Source organism: Penaeus vannamei, chromosome 15, assembly GCF_042767895.1.
Source record: "Penaeus vannamei isolate JL-2024 chromosome 15, ASM4276789v1, whole genome shotgun sequence".
Lineage (NCBI taxonomy): Eukaryota > Metazoa > Arthropoda > Malacostraca > Decapoda > Penaeidae > Penaeus > Penaeus vannamei.
The window spans coordinates 30,827,604-30,837,603 of record NC_091563.1 but is presented as its reverse complement, the minus strand read 5'-3'; the positions used below and the strand labels follow the sequence as shown (position 1 = coordinate 30,837,603).

The following is a 10,000-nucleotide window of genomic DNA, read 5'->3' as shown; positions in this document are numbered from 1 at the left end:
TTCTTTCGGGGCTTGGCGATCCATTCGTTTTCTTTGGTGAGTAGTTTAGGGGTAACCATTTCACTTCAACTTTCTCTCTCTCTCTCTCTCTCTCTCTCTCTCTCTCTCTCTCTCTCTCTCTCTCTCTCTCTCTCTCTCTCTCTCTCTCTCTCTCTCTCTCTCTCTCTCTCTCTCTCTCTCTCTCTCTCTCTCTCTCTCTCTCTCTCTCTCTCTGTCTCTCTCTCTCTCTCTCTCTCTCTCTCTCTCTCTCTCTCTCTCTCTCTCTCTCTCTCTCTCTCTCTCTCTCTCTCTCTCTCTCTCTCTCTCTCTCTCTCTCTGTGTGTGTGTGTGTGTGTGTGTGTGTGTGTGTGTGTGTGTGTGTTTCTTTGTACATGCCTGTGTCTGTCTGGCTCTGTCTCTCTCCACCTTAATGAACACAATATTGTTAAAAATCATAAATATCTTCTACGTCAATATGTAACGTCAATAGCGCTCATATCCATATAGACATATTTTTACGGGACGGTTAATTAATACTAAATCAACTAGAGGGAGGATGATCATGGAGATGCTTGTTCCTCTTCCTCGAACAAAACATATTTCTTTAGTCGACAAAAGCCCATTTGACATGCAAAGTGTGTGCAAAACTACTAAATCAGGAATACTATCAGGTACCTATATATAATTCTTGGTACAAATTTATCTCACAGCTTTATTAGGTGGAGATCTATTTCCTGTCTAATTATTAGAGATATAATACATTTAATAGGAAGATATCTGTTTCCTGGCTAAAAAGACATATTATCCTGACAAACTGGAAATGTGTTACTTCATAAAGATGCCGACAAAATAAACTTGTGGAACCAGAGGGGACGATCACTATGGTTAATGGTTAATGGTTACAAGCGAAAAAAAATATGCTAGACATCAAAGGTCACATAGTACTATAGGAAGGTATAGTAAAGGGTGATGACAGGTGATAGTTGCTATGCATCAACTATCTAGAGTAATATTGAATGGTTAAAGATGGGTAAGGGAGTTGATAAGGGAATGGGTTATGGTGGTTTGGTAAAGGAATTAGATCAAGTGAAGGATATTTATGCGTCTGAGGAAGGAGAACAGGTTGTCAGTGCGGAAGCTGTGGGATTCTGTAAGCATGTCTGCTATGTTGGGAGGTCGGTGAAGGGAGGATAGGTGGGGGAAAGCAGAGGTGCGTTCTGTAGTAAAGCGTGAGTAGGACAACAGAATGTTTGGAACTGAAAGAGGGACATTACATAGGAGACATAGGGGTGGTTCAGAGCGTGACATTTAATAGGCGTGTGTTAAGCGGGTGTTGCCAGTACGTAAACGTGCGAGAGCCGTCTCCCAACGTCTGTTCCGGTGAAATGGAGCTGACCAAGAGGAGATTGATGGTTTTACAGTGTGTAATTTATTATTGTGGAGGCTTGGGCAGAAAGGTTGCCATCGGATATACAAGAAGGTTTTAAAGTGGGGGTAATAATCCGTGGCTAGAATATGTGAGAAGCGTGGTTGGTGTCAAGGTCTACATAAGTACTTATATAGACCTTGGTTGGTGTGATGTGGACATAGCGACGTAGCGTGCAAGAGTATCCGCTTGTTCATTGCCAGGGATTCCTACATGTTTGGGCACCCAGCAAAATCTGACAGATTTATGGCGTGTGGACAGGTAGAACAACCAGTTTTGGATCTTACAGACAAGGGAACTGGTCGAGTGCGTAGACTTTATGAGGATTAATGAGTTACGGGAGTCAGTAAAAATAGTGAGAGGAAGAAGGGAGTGGGATATGCGTTTTAAGGCAAAAATGAATGCATACATTTCTGTAGTAAGGACACTAGACAAGAGGGAGGGTGTATTTGAAAGTGCGGTTTGGGAAGGTTACTGCGAATCCAGCTCCTGAGGTGGATTTGGAACCGTCAGTGTAGGCATGAATGCTGGAGGTATGAATGTAGACATGGTCAAGGAAATGACTGAGAAGGATAGAGGGGGGGGGGTATGATTTTAGTGGGTCAGGGAAAACAGAGGAGCAAATATGGGGGTAAGGCATAAGTCATGGAAGAATGGAATGGACAGAAAATCGGAGAGGTCGGAGGTGGGGAAAGGGGGAATGGGAGAGGAGGGTATCCATCCGTACGGAGAAAGGAGTAGGTAAACATGGAGAAGAGGTAAAGGTAGGAAGCAGGGATTGTGGGATAGTTAGTTTGGAAAGGGAAAGTAGGTGGAAACGGGCATAGCATCGGAGAGAGAAAAGGGCTCGACGTCGAGAGAGGGACGGCATGCCAGACTCAGTATACAGGCTCTCAACTGGAGAGGAGCGGAAGGCGCCTAGGGCTAAGCGAAGACCGCTGTGGTGGATTGTATCAAGGTGAGCAAGATGGGAAGTTAAGGCAGAGGAGTAGATATGGCATCCATAATCTAGAGTGGAGAATCAAGGTTACATGGAGATGGAGGAGAGTTTTGGGATCTGAGTCCCAGGATATGTGGGCGGCGGCGTTGAGCTTGTTCTTTAATGTACAAGATATGGTCATGCTAGGACAATTTGGAGTCAAATATAACTCCTGGGAATTTGCCAGAAGAACGGTATTGGAGTGGAGCGTTACATAAGAAGAGTGGAGGTTTGGGACCTATACGTGAGCGAGAGAAAAGGATGGGGAAAGATTTGGAGGTAGAGAAGCGAAAGCCATGGTTAGTGGCCCAAGAAGTTACTGATGTTATTGCAGACTGAAGGAATTGACAGAGATCTGGTATGGATGTGCCAGATGCATATATGGTTAAGTCATCAACATATGGTGATGCCCGGGCTCCTGGTGGTAGGACTGAGACAATGTCATTTAAAGCAAGAAGGAATAAAGTGGTACTAAGTACATTTCCTTGTGGGACGCCTTCGAACTGAGGAAAGGATGATGACGTGGAAGAGGCAATTTTGACCTGGAAAGTACGTTTAGAAAGGAAAGATTTTATAAAGACACCCATGTTTCCATGTAAACCTAGGGAGGGCAATTGTTGGAGGATATGGTATCGCCATGTGGTATCAGATGCTTTTTCTAGGTCAAATAATATGGCTAATACGGATTCATGGCCTGCAAATACAGATGTAATATATGTCTCGAAATAGGCAAGTGGGTCTGCTGTACTTCAGGCACGGCGGAAACCAAACTGGGAAGGAGAAAGGATTACGAGATTCAAGATACCACATTAAGCGGAAGTTAACCATTCATTGTAGTAGCTTGCACAAGCAGCTAGTTAGAGCAATGGGGCGGTAATCTTGGAGTAGGGTACCTGATTTATTGGGTTTTAAGAATGGTAGGATAAGAGCTTCTCGCCAATGAGAAGGAAAATTTCCTGACCAAAGAAACCTTAGGAGCGGGCGCCGACTGGGGAATAAAGGAGGGTTAAGATAAAAGGCGATAAACGAGAGACGAAGCGAGGGAGGAGAGAGGACGATGAAAACGATTTAAGAAGGGGAAAATGAACGAGGAGGGGAAAGGAGGAAGAGGTGAAAGGAAGAATGAATAGGAGGTGAAGGAAAGGAGGAAATATGTGGTTGAAAATAGCTAAAAGGATAATGGGAGGTGTCGGAGCATACGATAGTGAATACCATCAAGGCCTTCATTAGCTACTTCATTGGCTCAGAAATTAGAGGATCTTGAATATGGAGGACGGGTGCAGGATGGGGGGGATGTTTGTTTGCTTGATGATTTATGGATCCGTCACCAAACAGCTGATATAGATGTAGATGATGTAAATGAGGAAACATAATTTTACCAGCTATTTGTTTTACTGTTTCTGATTGTACGATGAAGATGGACAGATGTTCTTTTAAAGGAGATAAGGGCTGATAGCTGGTAAGGGGTGCCTCGTTTGTAGCGATAGCTGTTTCAGGCTGCTCGTTTTAAGCGAAGCGCTTTGGCGCAATCAGAATTCCACTATGGAACACATTTAGAGGTATAAGGTCTTTAAGTTCGAGGAACGGCTGTATTGGCAGCTCTTGCGATCGTGGTTGTAAAACATTGTAGCATATCTGAAATGGGCGGTAAGGGGGGTGGGGGACAGGTATAGTAGAGTGAAGTGAAAGTATGCCAGTCAGCTCTATCAAAGCACCAGCGTTGGGAATTAAGAAGTGGTACATATGAAGTAGAAGAAAGGAGTACTGGGAAAAGGTCGCTATAGGGGAAGGGACTAGAACTGACCAATGGTAATCTAAATGAAGAGTAGGGGAGCATAGCGAGAGGGCAAGTCATGAAAAGGATTGCGTGCGTATGTTAAAGTGTGGGGCGATCTGAATCATGAATAATTAGGTTATTTGTGAAGTGGAAGCGTTCTAGAGATCGGCCTTGGGAGTTGGTGGTAGTCACTCCACAGAGTGTGGCGGCAGTTGAAATCACCAACCACGAGGAAATGAGGTCGGAGTTGGGAAATTAGAGTTACAAAGGCAACAAAGTCAATGGGATGGGATGGGGAGAAGTAGACTGAAATCACTGTGATTCAGCGGCGAAGAAAGCTGCGAATAACTGCACGGGATAATAGTTTGTCTGGGAGGTATGACATAAGGTGTTTTATGATGGATAAGTATAGACGAGACATAATGGGAGTGTGGGGAAGAGATAAAATGGTAATTGGGAATTGGAATAGGAGGATGTGTGAGGAAAGTCTCTTGGAGGCAGATAATAGATGGTTTATAAGAAGCAAGGATATGACGTAGGTCTGATCTATGAGAGCGGAAACCGCGAATATTCCAATGTAGGAGAGCTATATCTTAGTTATTTTATGAGTGACAGCGACGGTATGTGTTGGGGAATCTGGGGGGAAGGAGCTAGGGGGTGTATAGGAGGGGTATCAGGAGGTAGGGAATCTGGGGAAGGGCATTGTTGTGACATGAGTGATTCCCGTGTGTATCCGGGAGGGAGTGGAAAGGATAGAGGGGATGGAGTGAGGGAGAATGTGCGTATAGTTGGGATTGAAGGGGGTGGGTTGTGTTGGGAGGGAGTAGGCGGAAGTCGTGTGGGGGGAGTATTAGTGGTAGGAGGATGGATATCGGAAGGATGGATAGTTGGAGTTGATGGGGTCTTGGGAGGGATTAGGAGGAAGGGGTGTAGGGGTACTATGAGTAAGAGGGGGATGGATATCAGGAGGAAGGGGTGTAGGGGTGCTATGAGTAAGAGGGGGATGGATATCAGGAGGAAGGGGTGTAGGGGTGCTATGAGTAAGAGGGGGATGGATATCAAGAGGAAGGGGTGTAGGGGTGCTATGAGTAAGAGGGGGATGGGTATCGGGAGGATGGGTATCGGGAGGATGGGTATCGGTGATGGACGGAATTGAGGGGGTTAGGTTGTGTTGAGAGGGAGTAGGAGGAAGGGGTGTAGGGGGAATACGAGTAGGAGGGGTATATATATCGGCAATCACTTCAAGTGTGGAGGGAGCATGAGTTTTGGGATCTTGTGTCTCAAGCATATAGCTTTTAATGTCTTCCATAGTTTCTGCAGTGGAGTTGGTTGGAGAGTTTTGTGGGACAAAGGTTTTCTTATGTGTGTGTGTGTGGGGGGGGGGGGAGACTGGTGTCTAAGGAATAAAGGTAAAGGTAGGTGGAGGTGAGTGTGCGGTAGGGGAAGAAGGGTTAGAACGTTTAGTCTGTCTGCCGGTAGTTGAGATTGGGGTGTCTGGATTTAGAGTGGCAAAAGAATTGATCTGAGGGAGGTAGAATGTAGAAGTGGAAATGGGGACATCTTGGGGTGGAGAGGGAGGGGCTGAGCGAACGATGTTACTAGAGTATGGAGTATGAGAGAAACCCTTGTGGACCTGCTTCCTGTCTGGCTTCACGTAAAGTGAGACCATTTTTGTATCTGAGAGTTGCTACTTCAGATTCAAACTTGTAAGTGGGACAGCCTCTATAAAATACTTTATGGGGGCCGCCGCAGTTAGCACATGTTCGTGTTTGTGCTGAGCAGTTTGATCGATTATGACCAGTTTGGGCACATATGGGGCATCGGTCTGTGGAACGGTAATGTTTGGCAAGATGTCCAAAGCGCCAACAGTTTTGACATTGACGGGGAGGGGGTTGGTATGTTCGAACAGGGAGGGATTGTCCACCGATGTAGATACGTAAGGGAAGGTCATGTGTATGAAAGGTAATTTTGGCAATGTTGGTCGGATTCTTTCGTTGACCTTTAGGAGGAATGGTGTAGCAATGTACTGATTTCACATCTTGGTCTATGAGGCATCCTAATGTCTTCTCCAGTGTGCCCAATCTTTGGTATCGACTGGGCAGTTTGCTGGGGAGAGAGAGACAGTTCCGGTACAGGTATTAAGAGTTGAATGAGGTCCTGCACGAATGGGGTTGCCAGAATGATCAGTTAAATTTGATAGTGCTATAGATTCAGTTTCTGATCTGACTGTTACAAGATGGGAGCGATCGCGTCTGGTATAGAAAGGGATTCTGCCTACTTGTTTTGGGAGGCATTGTTGAAAGAGAAGTGTTGCCTGAGTAAGGAGCTGTAGAAGGGATCATGAAAAATCGGTCCCATTTAGCTGGGCTAAACAGAGTATTTAAGATATCTGTAGGGTTGGTGGTGTTGGATGGTCGGGGACATGTGGAAGAGGGAGTATTACGGAATGATGGAGAATAAGGTTGCAAGGTAGTAATAAGGGAGGATTGGTTGCTTGATGAAGGTTGCCGGGGTAGAGTTGATGAATTTGAGGAAGTTGGGTGGGTAGGAATGTCTTCTGGAGATTGATTCTCTGCTTGGATGGGTAATACACTAGTAGGCATTGAGGAGTGGGTAGTAGTTTCAGTGTTCAGAGCCGTGGTCAAAGGAGAGCCTGGGTTGGGGCTATTTGATAAAGGGGCTAGCCTCATTGTCTCTAATAAAGGTATTACATTTTCATTACTGGTCATGGGGAACCTGCTTTATATAAAAAGGCCTAAACGGTCCACCTCCTTTCGCTACTGAAGGTAAGGGCTAGATTAGTTGGGAGTACCGTGACCATAGTTCCCGCAGGCCATTCAGGACTGGCACTAGGTCAGCCTTTCATCCTCTCAGCACGGCTCTCACACCTTAGGAAGTAGATAGTAGAAGGGGATGGAGAAGAGACGGAAACAAAAGCTGGAAAGGGAAAAGACCACGCAAAATTAGTTGAGTCGAGGGCTGAGGCCCTAGGCAGGGGAGATACCTGTATTGGGTCTCAGTCTTCGTCTCCTAAGCCCCCCCACAACAACAACGGGCAAGGGATTGGGGGGAGAGACGGAGAGGAGAATGTTGGGAGAAAGGAAGGGGTGTTTTCTGGAGGTTGAGTAATAACCTGGGTGGGAGTTTTGGAATGGTTAAATTTGTCAGTAAGCATCCAGGAGGGGGCACTAGTATCAGTGGTCAAGAAGGGGCAAGGGTCAGAAATCCATCAAAATCAAATTTAGATAGGCTAGCAGAATGGGCAAGCCTTAATGCCCCTGGTAAGGGTAAAGAATCTTCATTATTGGCCATGGTGAGCCTGAATAAAATCAGGAAAAGAAATGGTCAACCCCTCAGGGTCCCCATAAGGAGTAAAGGCTAGGCAACTAACCAAGGGAATGTCATGTCCATGGCTCCCAAGGTCTGTTCATGACTGACACAAAGCCAGCCTTTCATCCTTTCAGGACGGCTCTCACGCCTTAGAAATGGGATAGAGTGGGGGGGGGGGGGTAGTGAAAAACACCAAGGTGCAGAAACTTGTGCTTTATGGGAAAAATAATGAAAGTCTAATATCAAAATGTATTTCATTACAATATAATTTCTCTTATCATACAGTAGAAACATATGTTCTTTATGGATTCAGTACATATAAAGAACGTCTATACTCCATATATATATATATTTATATATATATATATATATATATATATATATATATATATATATATATATATATATATATATAAATGCTAGTTCTTAAATATGAAGGCAACAGTTTTGAAACCTTGAAACCTTGACTTCATACTTTTACCATATCATTTAGAGCCTATGCTATGAAGAAAAAGAAAGAAAAAGAAAGAAAGAAAAGCAAAACATTGGTATAAATAACAATGACACTATGAGTAGACTGCAAATTTTGCCATATCTTTAAGATAATAGCATAGTTATGCCTAAATTTCTATACAATACTCTAAATATATTCCAGATAATGCCACTATTCAGATGAAATGAAAAAAATAAAATCACAGAAGATGAGAGAAATGAAACTGTACACACAGCCATATCAAGGATTCTGTAATGACCAGTACTGAAACAAGAAAATAGACATGTAAAATATCTTGCTATACCCTTTACCTTAAAATTAGGGCAAAAGAATAAAAAAAGACAGAGTTCTAATTCCAATAAGCATTCCTTAATAGGCCAACTTAACCATTAAAAAAAAATCTAAACACAGGGACAGCTTTTTTTCTCCCTATTACTCTTTGTTTTCAGTAAGTGAAGATTCTATAAGTTTTCTCGTCACATTTTCTACAGTGAGCTTGTGCTTAAGGGCTTCCTTCTGCTGCCACTCCAGGTGCTCCAGGGATGTATGGCACACGCGGATTAGGAACTCTGCACCAGTATGCATGCGCTCCTTGCCCTTGGACTTGACATTCTTTAACCTGTAACAGGATGAAGGTTTACTAACAATGATGCAATTATCTGTTTGATGATCTATTTATATTGTCTCTGATGTTTGAGTATCTATTTTGTTTTAGTTTTTTTTTCCCATTTATTCATGTCATTCACGTTGTCTCTGTCATTGCATTAGTGGTTTAAGATAATGAAGAGGGAAATGGAGAGAGGATGCATGAAAAAATGATGAAATAATAAACAAGACACAGAAAAAATGCCAAGAAAAAAAGAGAAAAACATGGAAAAAAAAGGGATTCAAAGGAAGGTTAAAGGGGTACAGATGAATAAGGCAAAAAGAAATAATAATAATAATAATAATAATAATAACCATAATCATAAAAAACAAAAAAAAAAATCAAATTACAATTGATGAAAAAAATAACCATGGTAAGAATAGTGAGAGAATAAAAGGACGTACTCTTCCTTGGCTTGCTCTACTGCTCACAGCTTCTGATAGAGGGAAACCTTGTGTCTTCTGTACCTCCAGGTTTTCCTGATGCAACTGATCACTCAGACTGCATCTCCTCCTGTTTGCAGGGGAGATATATTACAATTGATAACAAATATTTATAAACAAGTCCTCATCTAATACTATATGGGTAATACATAGCATCACTTGTCTCAGAGTAAAGTTGAAGTCATGGACACAGGCTTTTAGCAGGTAATTCACAGCAGCTTCAGTAAAGAAAACTCTACTTTATACATGGCATAAGAACCTGCATATATTAGACTGTTTCTATTCAACTTACGATTCTTTATTCCACAGAGAACTATATCTCATCAATATACATCAAGGCTTCTGCAAAATGCTATATGATGTTGACACTACATCCATCAATGAAAATGAAGAACAGCAATGAAGAACAGACTGAAGGGACCATTTCAAAGGACTGTGATATTCTGCATCACAGTACTAGTCTCAGGCCTGTATATGATATCCCACATGTGCCAAAAGAGCATGCCAAGACTTAAGGCATACTCTTACCTGTTTGACACAGGTGATGAAGTCTACTGTGACATTACCTGCCACCTGCCTCTCATACCTTTTACCTCTCATCACAGACAAACCTACTTCAACACTGCAAAGGTATCTTTGTCAGAGTTTGTAATGCAGAAGGGAAGTTTTGAATTTGTCATGAAAAAAACTGGCTGTATAGATTTCAAATGAGCATGCATGTATGCAACCAACCATGCTTGAATAATCAAAACAGTAAATGGAGTCAAGTCCAAGTTACAATAAGACTATGCCTATTAGAAAATCATTGTTAGTGTAGTAAGCCTATATAAAAAATCAGAACTACCTTAACTAGATGTTTTAACTAATGTTTTCTAGAGTAAAATTACATATTTATGTAAATATTACCTAAGTAGCAAATTCATTCTT

The 10,000-nt window shown here is 42.7% G+C and overlaps 2 protein-coding genes across 11 annotated transcripts in view; both read right to left on the bottom strand.

The window, feature by feature from the left end:
* Vps11 (vacuolar protein sorting 11) overlaps positions 1–10 on the bottom strand; it is a 19,997-nt gene extending 19,987 nt beyond the window's left edge. For both annotated transcript variants that reach the window (XM_070130631.1, XM_070130632.1), the window contains exon 1: positions 1–10. This exon is cut by the window's left edge and continues 92 nt beyond it. The gene's annotated coding sequence lies outside the window, so the exon portion shown is untranslated.
* A 7,880-nt stretch (positions 11–7,890) lies between these two features.
* Positions 7,891–10,000, bottom strand: part of LOC138864213 (uncharacterized) — an 11,149-nt gene continuing 9,039 nt past the window's right edge. For 3 of the 9 annotated variants that reach the window (XM_070130629.1, XM_070130621.1, XM_070130622.1), the window contains 3 exons: positions 9,980–10,000; positions 9,035–9,143; positions 7,891–8,603 (listed from right to left, as the gene is read on the bottom strand). The exon at positions 9,980–10,000 is cut by the window's right edge and continues 88 nt beyond it. Coding sequence is in view for 2 of the 9 variants with exons in the window: in XM_070130627.1 (XP_069986728.1) it covers positions 8,487–8,603; positions 9,035–9,143; positions 9,366–9,397 (258 nt within the window). In the remaining 7 variants the exon portion in view is untranslated. The other 6 variants (XM_070130625.1, XM_070130626.1, XM_070130623.1 and 3 more) reach the window with 5 other exon arrangements.